The 18,266-nt window shown below is 59.4% G+C and overlaps 1 protein-coding gene and 1 long non-coding RNA gene across 5 annotated transcripts in view; one reads left to right on the plus strand and one right to left on the minus strand.

Annotated features, from left to right (window-relative positions):
- The window catches only part of LOC148056184 (uncharacterized), a 53,871-nt gene that overhangs the window by 34,187 nt on the left and 1,418 nt on the right, over positions 1-18,266 (minus strand). For all 4 annotated transcript variants that reach the window (XR_015703626.1, XR_015703625.1, XR_015703627.1 and 1 more), the window contains exons 2-5: positions 17,159-17,381; positions 16,801-16,885; positions 6,187-6,409; positions 5,829-5,913 (exon numbers count right to left, since the gene is read on the minus strand). This is a non-coding gene — a long non-coding RNA (uncharacterized LOC148056184). The remainder of the gene's footprint in view (positions 1-5,828; positions 5,914-6,186; positions 6,410-16,800; positions 16,886-17,158; positions 17,382-18,266) is intronic.
- LOC148056188 (uncharacterized) lies at positions 296-5,493 on the plus strand. Its single transcript, XM_087753318.1, is given in 2 exon segments — positions 296-3,023; positions 3,025-5,493. Coding segments are annotated over 2 exon segments (2,493 nt in total). The 5' UTR covers positions 296-2,345; the 3' UTR covers positions 4,840-5,493.

The raw sequence follows: 18,266 nt of genomic DNA on the forward strand, positions 1-18,266 counted from the left end.
CTTTTGGCTGGGTTACTGCCTGCTGCTCGTGCACCACGAAGATGGCCTCTCGTGCCCTGCAGCTGGGGGGACGAAGGCTTTTTTCCCCGCACGCTGGGCCAGCAAGTGACCCCGGGGCTTTTTGCCTTCCTCTGCAGCACTGAGCACGGCCCCTTGCCAGGGCTCCTTTGGGCCATTTTGGCTAGGTGCCTGCTGCTCCTGCTCCACGAAGGTGGCCCTTGTGCCCCGCATGCGGGGGGAGGACGCTTTCTAGACTCCCAGGGCGGACGCCCAGGGTGGCCCCCGGCGGGTTGCTGCTTCTCCTCTCTAACAGCATTGAGCGCAGCCCCTTGTCAGGGCTCCTCTGGGCCCTTGGGGCTCAGTTCTTGCCTGCTGCTCTTGCACCTCCGAGGCGCCGCTCGTGCCCTGGCGCTCCCTGGCTCTTTTGCCCATTGCAGGTTTGGAGCAGGAGCGAGCTCTGCTCTTGCCTTGGCTCCGTTTCCCGAGGTGTTCTTGCTTGTGCAAAACAGCCTGTGCTTGGAAGGGCTCCAGGCTTGCTGCCCCCTCCGCAGCTGCCGCTTTTCAGCTCTCCCTGCATGCGATCCAAGCGCAGGGCAGGCAGGAGAGCGCTTTTCCTGCCTCCCTGGCCAAGAAGCACAGCGGAGCAAGTTTTGGAAGGCAAAAGGTGTGCTTGTCATCGACCCGTGTCCTACTTGGGAAAATACCCCAGGGCACCACACCCCTCTTCTTCTTCTACTTTTCTGGGGGTGGTCGGGACCCATCCTCCTTCTTCAAGTTCTTCTGCACTGTTGAGAAACGAGGGACTGCTTGGCCCGTATTCCTGCTGCTCCTTTCTGCGGCTTTCCTTTGCCACACTGCAGGGCATGATTTTTCCAACTAAACTGAAGAACACATCAGCCTGCTCCTGCCTACACGTGCGCATTGTGCTAATGCTTGTGAGCATCGGCTCTGAAAGAGATTCAGCAAAATGGCCTAAAATAGCCTCAAATAAAATCAGAGAAAATAAAATAATAAAATGATAAAATCATAACATTAAATAACAAAATAAAATAAAAACGCATAAAGCAAGGTAAAGTAAAGTAAGATTAACCAACATAAAATAAAATAATAAAAAATAAACCCAAAGAAAATTTGATAAAATCAAATACAATAACATAACATGAAAGAAACTAAACTAAAATAACATAAACCAACATAACCAGGCAGAAAATAAAATAAAGTAAAATTAAGTCAACTAAAATGAAATCCTGTTTCTACTTGTATCCCTTTTGATTTGTGTCCTCGAAAGTGTTTCTGGAGCTGTAAACCCCCTGGCATTTCAGGCAAAGAGTGGTCTCCTTGTTCTGCGCCTCATCCTGAGTGCAGGGAAGAGAAGAGGAGAGAAGAGAAGGGCTGAGTTGGCAGGGACCTCCAGGGACCTTCGGGACTATCTAGCTGAGGGGAAGACGACTAGCAGGAGCAAGACAAAGGCTGAGAGGGCTGCCGTCACTTTCAGGAAAGGTCTTGAGGGTGAAGGCCAAAGGAGGAGAAAAGCTCTTGAGTGCAAGGAAAAAGAGGGTCAAGAAGAGAAAACAATTTGGGACTTCTTTCCCAGAAGAAGACCTCACCATAAGCAGGGTAGTAGCAAATGTCCCTTGGTGCATCGGTCAGGAGCGGCGAGGCCATCCTGCACGTGCTCTACGGCTCTGCACAGTTCACGCAGAGGGAACCCAAAGCCTTGCTTTCACCTCTGGCATCCCCACAACCAAATACATGGCTATGGTACAAACAGCCTTCATGACGCAGTCTGAATGTCCAGCTGTAGTTAGCGGGACGCCCAGCAGCTGTGCCCAGTGCATGGCCAGCAAGGGCAGGGACAGCCCCCTGAGCCTCCTGGGCCCAGGGACTGCCTCGGGGCCAGCAGCCCAAAGGCCTTCCTGGGAAGGATGCTGGGCGGAGGGCCGGCGGGCGGGGCTGCGCGGGGGGGGCCCCGTCCCCCCCGTGTCACAGTGCCACCACCCGGCAACGCAGCAGTCACCATGCCCCGGGACAGCATAAAAGGGAGCACGCTCCCGCGGCCCGCTGCCATAGCTGGCCTGGGGGCAGCCCGAAGACGAAGTGCGAGAGGAAGTCCTTGAGGAGGCGGTGGAATTACTTGGCGAGGGCTGAGGGAGGAAGGCCGGAGGAGGCTTGCCGAGGCTGCTGGAGACGAGAAGAACCACCAACACGTGGAGGTTCCCGAGGCTGGCTAGCCTTTTCAGCTGGCTAGCAGTGGCAAGAGCAAGGGAATGCCTTCTTGAAGAGCACTGCAGAGCTCGCCGTCCTCATCCCCTGCGGAGCCAGTGGCAGCAGCCGTGAGGAACGGGATGCAGAGATGTTGGCGGGGGTCCCGGTGCTTTGGAGCAGCCACTGGTGCCTTGCCAGGCGCAGGAAGGATCGTTGCCCCCCCAACGGATCAGGCCGCGGGCGTTTTGCCCCTCTGGGAAGGCCCTGAGCTCCCTCCTGGGGTGCAGCTCCCTCACGGTGTGCAGCTCCCCCAAGGGGTGCAGCTCCCCCCGATGGCGCAGCTCCCCCGTGTCGTGCAGCTTCCCTCTGGGGTGCAGCTCCCTCATGGTGTGCAGCTCCCCCAAGGGGTGCAGCTCCCCCCGATGGCGCGGCTCCCCCGTGTCGTGCAGCTCCCTCCTGGGCTGCAGCTCCCTCCCACGGTGCAGCTCCCCCAAGGGGTGCAGCTCCCGTGCAGGGTGCAGCTCCCCACCGTGGCCGCTCCTTGTCCCCCTGCCTACAGCTGGGGACAGCAGGTGGTGATGGGGACACTGGTGCCCCACCAGCCGATGGGCCTGGGGCCGTGGGCCGTGGGCCAGGGGGAGACCCTGGACCCCACAGGCCCCCCCGTGCTCCTCACCCTGCCCGGCAGCGCCCAGAAGCCATTGGAGGCCTCCAGCAAGGACGGGGCGGCCATCGAGGACACTGTCCCTGCTGCCAGCCCCCGCCAGACCACCCTGCCTCTGCCGACTGGCAGAGCCACGACGAAGCCCAAAGGTGAGGTCTGGGGGGTGGCAGAGCCCATGGTCGGGTGGCCAAGCTTAGCAAAGCTGGCATCGCCCCGGGGTTCGATTGCTTTTGTTTCCTTTTTCAGCAGCGGTGACCACCCCGGGGGCCCCGGGGAAGCCCGCGGATCTGCCCCAGCAGGGGCCAGACGCCTTCGCCGAGGCCTTTCCTGAGCAGGCAGAGGACACCACCGCCAGCCGTGTGCTCGCCTGGCTCGACACCACGGACAGCGAGGACACCGTCCCCGATGTCCCCGACAGCCCCAGCTTCACCGCCTTCCTCCACGAGCTCCCCGACCTCTCCGAGTACGTGGCGGAGGACGGCTGCCCCAAGGAGCGAGCGGTGGCGGCAGCGCTGGGGGACAGCGTGGGCACCGTCCCCCATGTCCTCCACTTTACTGCCTTCCTCAATGAGCTCCCCAACCTCCCCAAGTACGTGGCGGACGATGGCTACCCCAAGGAGCAAGCAGTGGCAGCGGGGCTGGGGGACAGCGAGGACACCGTCCCCGGTGTCCCCGAAGTCCCCGACTTGAGCACCTACCTCAACAAGCTCCCTCATTTCTTGGAGTACAGGGCATACGGCGGCAGCCCCAAAGAGAGAGAGGCAGTGGCGGGGCTGGGGGACGGCGAGGTCACTGTCGATAATGTCCCCGACTCTACCAACTTCCTCAGCCACCTCCCTGACTTCTCCGAGTACGTGGCAGAGGGCAGCTGCCCCAGTGAACGAGTGGCGGCGGCGGGGCTGGGGGACAGCGAGGACACTGTCCCTGATGGCCTTGATTTCCCCAACAGCCTCGCCAGCACTGCTTTCCTCAATGAGCTCCACGACTTCTCGGAGTACGTGGCGGACGGCGACTGCCCCCAGGACCAAGCCATGGCGGCGCGGCTAGGGGACAGCGAGGACACCATCTTGACCACCAACGTCCCCAACTTGACCACTGACGTCCTCAATGAGCTCCCTGACCTCTCCGAGTACGTGGCGGAGGGTGGCTGCCCCAATGAACGAGCCGTGGCAGGGGGCCTGGGGGATGGTGAGGACACTGTCCCCAGTGTCCCCGTCATCCCCAGCTTGACCACCTCCCTCAACAAGCTCCCCCACCTCTTGGAGTACAGGGCAGAGGGCGGCTGCAACAAGGAGCAAGTGGCAGCGGTGATGCTGGGGGACGGTGAAATCACCTTCCCTGATGTCCCCGACAGCCTTGCCAGCACCGCCTCCTTCAGCGAAGTCCCCGACTTCTGGGACAACGGGCTGGAGGGCAACTGCCCCAAGGACCGCCTGGCAGCGGCAATGCTGGGGGACGCCGACCCCTTCTGGGGGGGGCCGGCCTCCCCCTTGCAGGACCCCGAGGGGAAGCAGGGCACGGTGGCGGCAGACCTCCCCACCTGGCTGCCACTCAGCCCCTCGGACACTTCTGAGGAGAGCTCTCCGGAGACTTCAGACGACAGTCCTGTGGAGAGTCCCCGCAAGGATCCCCTGAAGGCTCTTGCGGAGACTCCCCTGCTGAGCCCCCTGCAGATCCCGCTCCTGAGTCCCCTGGCCAGCCCCCCGGCTGCCCCCCAGCGTCATCCACCCCGCACGGCCCAACTGGTGCAGGAGGCGCTGCGGAGGCAGCCCCGGGTGCTTTTGACCCGCTTGCCGCTGCCGCCGGGTGCCGCCTCCTGCCAGATGGTGCCCAGATCGGGAGAGATGGGCGGCAAGAAGGCCAAGCGCCCCGCACCAGCCAGCGCCCCCAAAACACAAGAGACCACCCTGCGCGACAGCATCCCACCAAAGAAAAAGAAGAAGAGGGTGGTTGTGCCAGGTGCCCAATAACTCAAAAACGCTGTCAGAGGGGAAGGTGGGCGGGCACGGCACGGTGGGGGCGGCAGCGGGCAGCAGGCAGGACACAGCAAGCGGAGAGCATCCAACAGCAACAACGTGCCTGCCAAGCCATTTGGAAGCCAGAGGGATGCCAGGGGGCAAAGGCCCCTCGCACACCTGAGGGGACAGGTTTCATGCAGCCCGTCTACTGAAACCCCGCAGCACGGAGGCCTTAAACTTCTGGCCCGGGGCTCTGGCCCCGAGCCCTGCCCCGGCCCGGAGACCCTTGCCTGCCCCAGTCCCCCAGCCCCACGCACTTTGAACTACGGCTCCCCGCTGCCCGGGGGCTGCGATACGTTCAATGGAACGGGTGACACGGTGCTGCCGGCCGCCGGAGCCACTGGTGTCGCGGCCAGGCCGTGCCCCATGGCTCCCGGCAGCAGTGGGCCGTGCGGGAGGAAGCTGCAGAGCGGTGGGGGCAGGGGCAAGGCAGGGCAGACGCCCTCACCACTCTGGTATGCGGGAGCCCTCTCTGCCCACCATCACGCTGCCGGCCCTGGGCCCACCCAGCGCCACTTCCACTTCTGCTGCCTTCACACCGCGCCCCTGCCCGGCACAGGCTGCAGCCGCGGTGCCACCTCGCCGTTCCTAAAGGAACAACCGCCCCTGAACCAGCATCCCCACCCCAGCCTGGTACCCACACCCCTGCTACTGCCAGCTCCGCCCTGGCCTGCTGCTGACAGCCCCACCGCCGGCAGCCCCACCGCGGGCTGCAACCAGCATCCCCAGGAACAGCATCCCCACCCCGGGGCTGAGAAGGCCCCGCTACGACCTGAGGGCGCACGTGCTGACCTCCATCCCACGTTTCCACCTGCTGGGGCAAGGACTGAAGGTGGTCATCTGAAAGCTACTGAAATACCCAGTAGTTCAGCTCATTGCAATTGCTTAAGACAAGGCTTTTGGCTAGAACACAGTCAAGAAAATTGAAAAACAGAACTAACCTGCACTCCCTCCTTGACTGGCACCTCTTTCTTCATCACTTCTTTGCATTTCTATCGTTCCTGCGCAGTACATATCAAGATTTTCCTCATGAAAAGAAGCAAGAAAGATCAGTCACAACTATGCAGAAAACCTGCCATTCACATACACAGTGCCCACACAGGAGCATTATCAAGGCCCTGCCTAGACACAGAAGATTAAATTCATGCACCGGGGAGGAGAGAGCAGGAACAGCGCTCTGGCACCCACGAGGAGTAACAACAATTTCTGCTCTGAACTGGGGCTTAGTCAAAGAGCAAGCACAGTACTGGTCCAGACACGAAACTGAGCGTATCGCTTAATCCCGGGCGCCACACGCACTGGACCTTCTTCCATCGCCTCCTGCCGACGAATGGTTTCCCAGGCTCTTCCATCTCATCGCAGCTGCACGCTGGCTCCGGGCTGACTGGGGGAACTTCTCAGCGCTTTAACTTTGCTTCAGGCTTGCTACGAGCACGCGGCTTCATCCCTTTGGCTTGGCCCCCAGCAGAAGCTGGGCAAGTGGCAGGTTTGCAAGTGCCTTGATGGAACGGAGCTTGGACACCTACCAGGCATTAAAAACCAACCAAAGAAAAAGCCAGAGAAACTGCGTTAGAGAGCAGCAGAAAGAAACAACGGGGCTCAGCACTCTTTCACACACGGCGTTTGGAATTTGGGAGACTGGGGCTCCCAACAGACTCGCCTCTTGCAATGGAAACATCCTGTAGCTTTTGAGCCTGACAGAAATATTACAGACTGCCCCCATCCCTACGCTGCAGCTGCCCCAAGCGTTTGCTTGTCCATGTCCAGCTCTCTTCCATGCTGACAAGGGATGTTCAATCTGCAAAAGAGGCAGTCCTACAAACCGCATCATTTAAGAACCCACAACAGGCAACTCAATGTGAAAAGGAGCACAAAGAAAGGGGTCTTTTCAGAATCGCTATCTCTTTCTTTTTCATGCCCGTATTTTCCTCACCACGGGGAGCAAGCACAGACTCTGCAGCCCCTGCCAGTCACATACGGTTCTGTGGGACAGAGGGGAGAAGAAAGGAGAGAGACCTGCACACGGAATTTTCAAACCTGGGAAGAACCAAGTCGAAACACCTGCAAAGTGTACTTACAGAAATTTAAACCCGATGCAGCCGACTCATAGAAGCGAGGATTACAGAGAACTAGAGGGGAGCACTGCAATCAAAGGGGGAAGCAACACAGGCAGCTCTAACCGCACATTTTCCCCTGATTGCCTTACACACAACAGGCCTGGGATCCCCACTGCTCACCTCACCCTGGAATAGTCCCATTCCTCCTCTGAAAGCTGCTGTGTGCCTGGCTGAGGACAGGCACAATCCACACAGAGAGCAACCAGAGCTAAACGCTGTGCTTTCCTGGGTGAAGTTTCCTCAGAAAAAATACATTGACAAAACCAAATAACCTGCTACTGCAAGCACCAGGAAAAAAAAAGTCCCTGACAGGTTACCGGACCTTCCCGGCTGTGGTAAAACCATCCGCCCTCGGTACCCCCAATTCCCAGAAGCCCGCAGCACAGCTTGGGTGGGGGGACAGGCAGGTATCCCACCTTGGGGCCCAGAGAGGGGCACAAGTGTTACACGTGGGATTCAGAAAAGGAGTTAATTACCAAGGCCTGCTTCAAAGCGTTCATCATCAAGGCCTGCTTAGAAGAAGTTGGTCACCAACAACTGACAGCTACCAAGGACAGAGTAGAGCTAGGAAGGAAGTGAATCAGCATGCCCGCAGAAACCAAGGACAGAGGAGAGGCCTGTAAGGTAAGAAGGAATCTCTGAATGAAAGAGTGAGCTCAGGACAAAGATCATGGGCAGTCTGAACATAAACCAAGAAACTCCCTGAACACTGGCGAGTGTCAGCTGTGTTCTTAACAAAAGGAAACAGCCAAATCAGCATGCTGAGGTGGAAAAAAACAACGAGGTCAACAAGCGGACAGCTGGAACTTGAGGAGAACGACCACCAAGGACCCCCGAAACAAGCCCCAGAATCAAACAGCGCATGCTCCGGTGGGAGGGGAAAGATGGTAATGATTTCTGGGAAACAATTGTAATATCAATGACTTTCCTCGGAAAATTAAGGAGTATGTGCGTTTTAAGTTTGATAAACACTTTGCTGGCGTGACCTACGGCATGCACGCTGGGCGGAGGTATCCCCCGTTCATCCAGCGCTGCAATAAAGAAGGCCTGCTTTCTGAATGCCAAATTGGCGTTAGAAAGGTTTTGGGCCGGTTGGCGGTAGCACAAGCATCTGCCAAGGGAGCTGCCTCCAACCAGGAGCGCTCCCCACCGGCTGCTCTGCCAACAACGCCCCGGCGCGTGCTCCCACCAGGAGGCAGAAACAGCTCCGTGTCTGGAAATCCCCATTTCTCAAAGGCTGTCGGCAGAGGCGGGGCTGTCCATCAGCACCAGACCCACAGGAGGGGACAGCAAAGGCCCCTGGCCTGTCCCCACCACAGCATGCCTGCCCCAAAGCCCGGAGCCGCCTGCAGAGAGGAGGCCACTCTGCCTTCCCCTGCCCTGCGGACATCAAACACCCACCTCCAGCTGGCAGGGCTGGGGCTGGCGACCCTGGGGGCAGCAGCAGGAACCGCTCCCACCCTGCTGCTGGGGCTGGCCCTGGGGCTGAGCCCTCGGGCCCAGGGCTGGGGACTGGGCCGTGGCGGGGCCCGTGGGCGGTGAGGCCTCCAGGCCCCTGCCCCAGGCCCATCCCCACTGGCACATACCTGCTCCTGCAGCTCCCCTGGCCCTGTGGCCTGGGCCTGGCCCTGGCCCTGGCCTGGCCCTGCTCCCCCCGGGCCCCGGCTGCCCCCGGCCCGGCTCCCGCCCCTTTCTCCTCAGGCCCCTGGGCCTCGGCCCCCTCCGGCCCCGCCCCACCCGGCTCTGACTGACAGCCCGCCTCCGGCTCCGCCGATTGGCTCCGCCGTGGCCAATGGCGCGGCTGGGGGGGCTGGGCCTGCGCAGGGCGGGAGGGGAGGGAAGGGCGAGGGGCAGGGCCGGGGGCAGGGCCGGGGGGGAGCTGCCCGGGCTTTGCTGGGCACCGGCACGGCTTTCCCAAAGGGTGGCTCTGGCTGTGCTCCAGCCACCGCCCTGGGCAGGAGGAGCTGCGTGCCGGGAGCCGCTGGCAGCGGCCAGGCTGAGCCCAGCACCCAGGGCCTCCCTCAGGCCTCGCTGCCCCCGGGCGCTGAGGAGGAGAGACGCCCTGTGCTGGCGCGGCCCAGGGCGTCCTCCTGCGGCCAGAAGGGAGGACAGAGCCCTGTCCCTCTCCCCACGGGGGCTGACCGCTGTCCTTGGCTTCTGTCCCCGGGGGTCCCCGGTGCTGGCAGGCCCCGCGGGGCCTCGGGGCCAAGCAAATGCCGGGGCGCCAGGGGCTGCTGGGGCCCAGGGCGGCTTTGGGCCTCTCCGAAGCCGAGGCACGGCCGCCCCTTTGCTTCTGCAGGTGCAGTTGTTTGCTACCCCCTGGGAGTCTGGGAGGCCTTCGGGGAAACGAGGAGGTCCCAGCACGCACGCAGGGAGGAGGACAGTGAAAAGGAGCCCTGTCAGGGTTTTTCTGCTGTTTCCCATCTGAACGCAGGCATCTGCGTGCATCAAAGAGCGAGCTGCGCTGGTCTTCGCGATAACTGCGCTCCTTTCTTTTTCAGTTGTGTGCCCACCCTTTTCCTTTTCTCCACCTTTTCTTCCTTCCCCTTTCCCCCCCAGCTGCACTCTCTGTTAAAGGTAAGTAGGATTTGGCTTTCTGGACACATCATCCGGACACTTTCTAAGTCTGTTTTTACCCTAAGCTGGTCTCTGTGCTCCCAGTTTTAACTCTGTATTCTCTATTGCTGAGATTTATGGAGGACCGGGAATTGGGTGTACTGACTAAAACGACAGATATTCAAATGCAATCCTGCCTAGAGGATTAATGCTGTCATTTAGGTATTCACGCGGTCCAGTTCTCTCTCAGCTACACTGGCATTGTTTGCCTGCTCCTGTTTTCCAGCCGCCTTAAAGATACGCCTCTCCACCACAATTAGTAGATGTCATCAGCTTGTGGTTTTGCCGTGTCTTTCTGATGTTGGTTCTGAAGAAATAAAGTAGACGGATGAGTTACAGGGAGTCTCAGAAAGACAGTACAGCAGCATCCTGGTACCCATGAAGCATTTGCAAGCAAAAAACCCTGAATTTATGTGGCTCTGCATGTAGACTTTGGGCATATTCCTGCAGGAGTTGCTGCAGTGCTTTCAGGCACTACCTAGTAATTCTGGACGCCACAGCGTTGTGCTTATAAACCTGGCCTTGTTTTGGGGGTTAATTTCAATGCGTATGCTTAGTGCTGTCTTGCCAATGCATCCTGCGTTTCTGGCTGGATGGCACCCTCTCCTGGTATTGTAATGCTGCCCTGAAAGGAGAGGAGAGATGCTGCTGGCATCAAAGCTCAAAGCAATACCCGTGTGTGGGGATAAGGTAGCTATGGTAGATAGCTGAACTCGGGGCTTGGGCTCCCACAAAGAAACACTGTTCTAAAGACTCTGCTGCTGACATTGCTGTTATTTCCTTGTCAGATGAGTGATTTTTTTCACTGAAGGAGACTTGCACTTGGACGTGTCTAGGCTATGACTGTTCTTTCTCCGACACTCAAGTACTCTACCTGGTAGCTATTTGTAATACTAGGGGTAGAGACATTGGCTGAAGTGGCCTTTGTGTTTTGATGGTTGATTCATTCTAAACAATGTAGCCTTGTAGTAATTTTCCAAACATTACCTTTATGTATTTTCCAGTAAAAGACAGCACATGTTGTGAATAGAATGGATTTGAATCAGCGTAGTAAAAATGCCATCATTCGCACAGTTCTAATGGGAATACTGGGATCAGGCCGTGGGCATTTTGCCCCTCTGGGAAGGCCCTGAGGTGGCAGCAGGTGGAGGGAGAATCGGGCTTGAGCATCTCCTGGGAGGCGTGAGCAGCCTGTGGGCCGAGGAGGCAGGTCTTGCTCACGTGCTCAGGGAATAGCCGGTCGCCGGCGGCGCTGGGGTCAGGAAGGAATTTTCCCCCGGGGCAGACTGGCACTGCTCCCTGGGGGCTTTTTGCCTTCCTCTGCAGCATTGAGCATGAGCACTTGTCAGGGCTCCTCTGGTCCCTTTTGGCTGGGTTACTGCCTGCTGCTCGTGCACCACGAAGATGGCCTCTCGTGCCCTGCAGCTGGGGGGACGAAGGCTTTTTTCCCCCCACGCTGGGCCAGCAAGTGACCCCGGGGCTTTTTGCCTTCCTCTGCAGCACTGAGCACGGCCCCTTGCCAGGGCTCCTTTGGGCCATTTTGGCTAGGTGCCTGCTGCTCCTGCTCCACGAAGGTGGCCCTTGTGCCCCGCATGCGGGGGGAGGACGCTTTCTAGACTCCCAGGGCGGACGCCCAGGGTGGCCCCCTGGGGGGTGCTGCTTCTCCTCTCTAACAGCATTGAGCGCAGCCCCTTGTCAGGGCTCCTCTGGGCCCTTGGGGCTCAGTTCTTGCCTGCTGCTCTTGCACCTCCGAGGCGCCGCTCGTGCCCTGGCGCTCCCTGGCTCTTTTGCCCATTGCAGGTTTGGAGCAGGAGCGAGCTCTGCTCTTGCCTTGGCTCCGTTTCCCGAGGTGTTCTTGCTTGTGCAAAACAGCCTGTGCTTGGAAGGGCTCCAGGCTTGCTGCCCCCTCCGCAGCTGCCGCTTTTCAGCTCTCCCTGCATGCGATCCAAGCGCAGGGCAGGCAGGAGAGCGCTTTTCCTGCCTCCCTGGCCAAGAAGCACAGCGGAGCAAGTTTTGGAAGGCAAAAGGTGTGCTTGTCATCGACCCGTGTCCTACTTGGGAAAATACCCCAGGGCACCACACCCCTCTTCTTCTTCTACTTTTCTGGGGGTGGTCGGGACCCATCCTCCTTCTTCAAGTTCTTCTGCACTGTTGAGAAACGAGGGACTGCTTGGCCCGTATTCCTGCTGCTCCTTTCTGCGGCTTTCCTTTGCCACACTGCAGGGCATGATTTTTCCAACTAAACTGAAGAACACATCAGCCTGCTCCTGCCTACACGTGCGCATTGTGCTAATGCTTGTGAGCATCGGCTCTGAAAGAGATTCAGCAAAATGGCCTAAAATAGCCTCAAATAAAATCAGAGAAAATAAAATAATAAAATGATAAAATCATAACATTAAATAACAAAATAAAATAAAAACGCATAAAGCAAGGTAAAGTAAAGTAAGATTAACCAACATAAAATAAAATAATAAAAAATAAACCCAAAGAAAATTTGATAAAATCAAATACAATAACATAACATGAAAGAAACTAAACTAAAATAACATAAACCAACATAACCAGGCAGAAAATAAAATAAAGTAAAATTAAGTCAACTAAAATGAAATCCTGTTTCTACTTGTATCCCTTTTGATTTGTGTCCTCGAAAGTGTTTCTGGAGCTGTAAACCCCCTGGCATTTCAGGCAAAGAGTGGTCTCCTTGTTCTGCGCCTCATCCTGAGTGCAGGGAAGAGAAGAGGAGAGAAGAGAAGGGCTGAGTTGGCAGGGACCTCCAGGGACCTTCGGGACTATCTAGCTGAGGGGAAGACGACTAGCAGGAGCAAGACAAAGGCTGAGAGGGCTGCCGTCACTTTCAGGAAAGGTCTTGAGGGTGAAGGCCAAAGGAGGAGAAAAGCTCTTGAGTGCAAGGAAAAAGAGGGTCAAGAAGAGAAAACAATTTGGGACTTCTTTCCCAGAAGAAGACCTCACCATAAGCAGGGTAGTAGCAAATGTCCCTTGGTGCATCGGTCAGGAGCGGCGAGGCCATCCTGCACGTGCTCTACGGCTCTGCACAGTTCACGCAGAGGGAACCCAAAGCCTTGCTTTCACCTCTGGCATCCCCACAACCAAATACATGGCTATGGTACAAACAGCCTTCATGACGCAGTCTGAATGTCCAGCTGTAGTTAGCGGGACGCCCAGCAGCTGTGCCCAGTGCATGGCCAGCAAGGGCAGGGACAGCCCCCTGAGCCTCCTGGGCCCAGGGACTGCCTCGGGGCCAGCAGCCCAAAGGCCTTCCTGGGAAGGATGCTGGGCGGAGGGCCGGCGGGCGGGGCTGCGCGGGCCCCGCCCGTGTCACAGTGCCACCACCCGGCAACGCAGCAGTCACCATGCCCCGGGACAGCATAAAAGGGAGCACGCTCCCGCGGCCCGCTGCCATAGCTGGCCTGGGGGCAGCCCGAAGACGAAGTGCGAGAGGAAGTCCTTGAGGAGGCGGTGGAATTACTTGGCGAGGGCTGAGGGAGGAAGGCCGGAGGAGGCTTGCCGAGGCTGCTGGAGACGAGAAGAACCACCAACACGTGGAGGTTCCCGAGGCTGGCTAGCCTTTTCAGCTGGCTAGCAGTGGCAAGAGCAAGGGAATGCCTTCTTGAAGAGCACTGCAGAGCTCGCCGTCCTCATCCCCTGCGGAGCCAGTGGCAGCAGCCGTGAGGAACGGGATGCAGAGATGTTGGCGGGGGTCCCGGTGCTTTGGAGCAGCCACTGGTGCCTTGCCAGGCGCAGGAAGGATCGTTGCCCCCCCGACGGATCAGGCCGCGGGCGTTTTGCCCCTCTGGGAAGGCCCTGAGCTCCCTCCTGGGGTGCAGCTCCCTCACGGTGTGCAGCTCCCCCAAGGGGTGCAGCTCCCCCCGATGGCGCAGCTCCCCCGTGTCGTGCAGCTTCCCTCTGGGGTGCAGCTCCCTCATGGTGTGCAGCTCCCCCAAGGGGTGCAGCTCCCCCCGATGGCGCGGCTCCCCCGTGTCGTGCAGCTCCCTCCTGGGCTGCAGCTCCCTCCCACGGTGCAGCTCCCCCAAGGGGTGCAGCTCCCGTGCAGGGTGCAGCTCCCCACCGTGGCCGCTCCTTGTCCCCCTGCCTACAGCTGGGGACAGCAGGTGGTGATAGGGACACTGGTGCCCCACCAGCCGATGGGCCTGGGGCCGTGGGCCGTGGGCCAGGGGGAGACCCTGGACCCCACAGGCCCCCCGTGCTCCTCACCCTGCCCGGCAGCACCCAGAAGCCATTGGAGGCCTCCAGCAAGGACGGGGCGGCCATCGAGGACACTGTCCCTGCTGCCAGCCCCCGCCAGACCACCCTGCCTCTGCCGACTGGCAGAGCCACGACGAAGCCCAAAGGTGAGGTCTGGGGGGTGGCAGAGCCCATGGTCGGGTGGCCAAGCTTAGCAAAGCTGGCATCGCCCCGGGGTTCGATTGCTTTTGTTTCCTTTTTCAGCAGCGGTGACCACCCCGGGGGCCCCGGGGAAGCCCGCGGATCTGCCCCAGCAGGGGCCAGACGCCTTCGCCGAGGCCTTTCCTGAGCAGGCAGAGGACACCACCGCCAGCCGTGTGCTCGCCTGGCTCGACACCACGGACAGCGAGGACACCGTCCCCGATGTCCCCGACAGCCCCAGCTTCACCGCCTTCCTCCACGAGCTCCCCGACCTCTCCGAGTACGTGGCGGAGGACGGCTGCCCCAAGGAGCGAGCGGTGGCGGCAGCGCTGGGGGACAGCGTGGGCACCGTCCCCCATGTCCTCCACTTTACTGCCTTCCTCAATGAGCTCCCCAACCTCCCCAAGTACGTGGCGGACGATGGCTACCCCAAGGAGCAAGCAGTGGCAGCGGGGCTGGGGGACAGCGAGGACACCGTCCCCGGTGTCCCCGAAGTCCCCGACTTGAGCACCTACCTCAACAAGCTCCCTCATTTCTTGGAGTACAGGGCATACGGCGGCAGCCCCAAAGAGAGAGAGGCAGTGGCGGGGCTGGGGGACGGCGAGGTCACTGTCGATAATGTCCCCGACTCTACCAACTTCCTCAGCCACCTCCCTGACTTCTCCGAGTACGTGGCAGAGGGCAGCTGCCCCAGTGAACGAGTGGCGGCGGCGGGGCTGGGGGACAGCGAGGACACTGTCCCTGATGGCCTTGATTTCCCCAACAGCCTCGCCAGCACTGCTTTCCTCAATGAGCTCCACGACTTCTCGGAGTACGTGGCGGACGGCGACTGCCCCCAGGACCAAGCCATGGCGGCGCGGCTAGGGGACAGCGAGGACACCATCTTGACCACCAACGTCCCCAACTTGACCACTGACGTCCTCAATGAGCTCCCTGACCTCTCCGAGTACGTGGCGGAGGGTGGCTGCCCCAATGAACGAGCCGTGGCAGGGGGCTGGGGGATGGTGAGGACACTGTCCCCAGTGTCCCCGTCATCCCCAGCTTGACCACCTCCCTCAACAAGCTCCCCCACCTCTTGGAGTACAGGGCAGAGGGCGGCTGCAACAAGGAGCAAGTGGCAGCGGTGATGCTGGGGGACGGTGAAATCACCTTCCCTGATGTCCCCGACAGCCTTGCCAGCACCGCCTCCTTCAGCGAAGTCCCCGACTTCTGGGACAACGGGCTGGAGGGCAACTGCCCCAAGGACCGCCTGGCAGCGGCAATGCTGGGGGACGCCGACCCCTTCTGGGGGGGGCCGGCCTCCCCCTTGCAGGACCCCGAGGGGAAGCAGGGCACGGTGGCGGCAGACCTCCCCACCTGGCTGCCACTCAGCCCCTCGGACACTTCTGAGGAGAGCTCTCCGGAGACTTCAGACGACAGTCCTGTGGAGAGTCCCCGCAAGGATCCCCTGAAGGCTCTTGCGGAGACTCCCCTGCTGAGCCCCCTGCAGATCCCGCTCCTGAGTCCCCTGGCCAGCCCCCGGCTGCCCCCAGCGTCATCCACCCCGCACGGCCCAACTGGTGCAGGAGGCACTGCGGAGGCAGCCCCGGGTGCTTTTGACCCGCTTGCCGCTGCCGCCGGGTGCCGCCTCCTGCCAGATGGTGCCCAGATCGGGAGAGATGGGCGGCAAGAAGGCCAAGCGCCCCGCACCAGCCAGCGCCCCCAAAACACAAGAGACCACCCTGCGCGACAGCATCCCACCAAAGAAAAAGAAGAAGAGGGTGGTTGTGCCAGGTGCCCAATAACTCAAAAACGCTGTCAGAGGGGAAGGTGGGCGGGCACGGCACGGTGGGGGCGGCAGCGGGCAGCAGGCAGGACACAGCAAGCGGAGAGCATCCAACAGCAACAACGTGCCTGCCAAGCCATCTAGAAGCCAGAGGGATGCCAGGGGGCAAAGGCCCCTCGCACACCTGAGGGGACAGGTTTCATGCAGCCCATGCCAGGCCGTGCCCCGCAGCACGGAGGCCTTAAACTTCTGGCCCGGGGCTCTGGCCCCGAGCCCTGCCCCGGCCCGGAGACCCTTGCCTGCCCCAGTCCCCCAGCCCCACGCACTTTGAACTACGGCTCCCCGCTGCCCGGGGGCTGCGATACGTTCAATGGAACGGGTGACACGGTGCTGCCGGCCGCCGGAGCCACTGGTGTCGCGGCCAGGCCGTGCCCCATGGCTCCCGGCAGCAGTGGGCCGTGCGGGAGGAAGCTGCGGAGCGGTGGGGGCAGGGGCAAGGCACGGCAGACGCCCTCACCGCTCTGGTATGCGGGAGCCCTCTCTGCCCACCATCACGCTGCCGGCCCTGGGCCCACCCAGCGCCACTTCCACTTCTGCTGCCTTCACACCTTGCCCTTGCCCGGCAAAGGCTGCAGCCGCGGCGCCACCTCGCCGTTCCTAAAGGAACAACCGCCCCCGAACCAGCATCCCCACTCCGGCCTGGTACCCAACACCGCTGCTACTGCCAGCTCCGCCCTGGCCTGCTGCTGACAGCCCCACCGCCAGCATCCCCATCGCGGGCTGCAACCAGCGTCCCCAGGAACAGCATCCCCACCCCGGGGCTGAGGAGGCCCCGCTATGACCTGAGGGCGCACGTGCTGACCTCCATCCCGTGTTTCCACCTGCTGGGGCAAGGACTGAAGGTGGTCATCTGAAAGCTACTGAAATACCCAGTAGTTCAGCTCATTGCAATTGTTTAAGACAAGGCTTTTGGCTAGAACACAGTCAAGAAAATTGAAAAACAGAACTAACCTGCACTCCCTCCTTGACTGGCACCTCTTTCTTCATCACTTCTTTGCATTTCTATCGTTCCTGCGCAGTACATATCAAGATTTTCCTCATGAAAAGAAGCAAGAAAGATCAGTCACAACTATGCAGAAAACCTGCCATTCACATACACAGTGCCCACACAGGAGCATTATCAAGGCCCTGCCTAGACACAGAAGATTAAATTCATGCACCGGGGAGGAGAGAGCAGGAACAGCGCTCTGGCACCCACGAGGAGTAACAACAATTTCTGCTCTGAACTGGGGCTTAGTCAAAGGGCAAGCACAGTACTGGTCCAGACACGAAACTGAGCGTATCGCTTAATCCCGGGCGCCACACGCACTGGACCTTCTTCCATCGCCTCCTGCCGACGAATGGTTTCCCAGGCTCTTCCATCTCATCGCAGCTGCACGCTGGCTCCGGGCTGACTGGGGGAACTTCTCAGCGCTTTAACTTTGCTTCAGGCTTGCTACGAGCACGCGGCTTCATCCCTTTGGCTTGGCCCCCAGCAGAAGCTGGGCAAGTGGCAGGTTTGCAAGTGCCTTGATGGAACGGAGCTTGGACACCTACCAGGCATTAAAAACCAACCAAAGAAAAAGCCAGAGAAACTGCGTTAGAGAGCAGCAGAAAGAAACAACGGGGCTCAGCACTCTTTCACACACGGCGTTTGGAATTTGGGAGACTGGGGCTCCCAACAGACTCGCCTCTTGCAATGGAAACATCCTGTAGCTTTTGAGCCTGACAGAAATATTACAGACTGCCCCCATCCCTACGCTGCAGCTGCCCCAAGCGTTTGCTTGTCCATGTCCAGCTCTCTTCCATGCTGACAAGGGATGTTCAATCTGCAAAAGAGGCAGTCCTACAAACCGCATCATTTAAGAACCCACAACAGGCAACTCAATGTGAAAAGGAGCACAAAGAAAGGGGTCTTTTCAGAATCGCTATCTCTTTCTTTTTCATGCCCGTATTTTCCTCACCACGGGGAGCAAACACAGACTCTGCAGCCCCTGCCAGTCACATACGGTTCTGTGGGACAGAGGGGAGAAGAAAGGAGAGAGACCTGCACACGGAATTTTCAAACCTGGGAAGAACCAAGTCGAAACACCTGCAAAGTGTACTTACAGAAATTTAAACCCGATGCAGCCGACTCATAGAAGCGAGGATTACAGAGAACTAGAGGGGAGCACTGCAATCAAAGGGGGAAGCAACACAGGCAGCTCTAACCGCACATTTTCCCCTGATTGCCTTACACACAACAGGCCTGGGATCCCCACTGCTCACCTCACCCTGGAATAGTCCCATTCCTCCTCTGAAAGCTGCTGTGTGCCTGGCTGAGGACAGGCACAATCCACACAGAGAGCAACCAGAGCTAAACGCTGTGCTTTCCTGGGTGAAGTTTCCTCAGAAAAAATACATTGACAAAACCAAATAACCTGCTACTGCAAGCACCA

Source organism: Nipponia nippon, unplaced genomic scaffold, assembly GCF_047370975.1.
Source record: "Nipponia nippon isolate SJK-2023a ecotype South Korea unplaced genomic scaffold, ASM4737097v1 scaffold_16, whole genome shotgun sequence".
NCBI classification, from domain to species: domain Eukaryota; kingdom Metazoa; phylum Chordata; class Aves; order Pelecaniformes; family Threskiornithidae; genus Nipponia; species Nipponia nippon.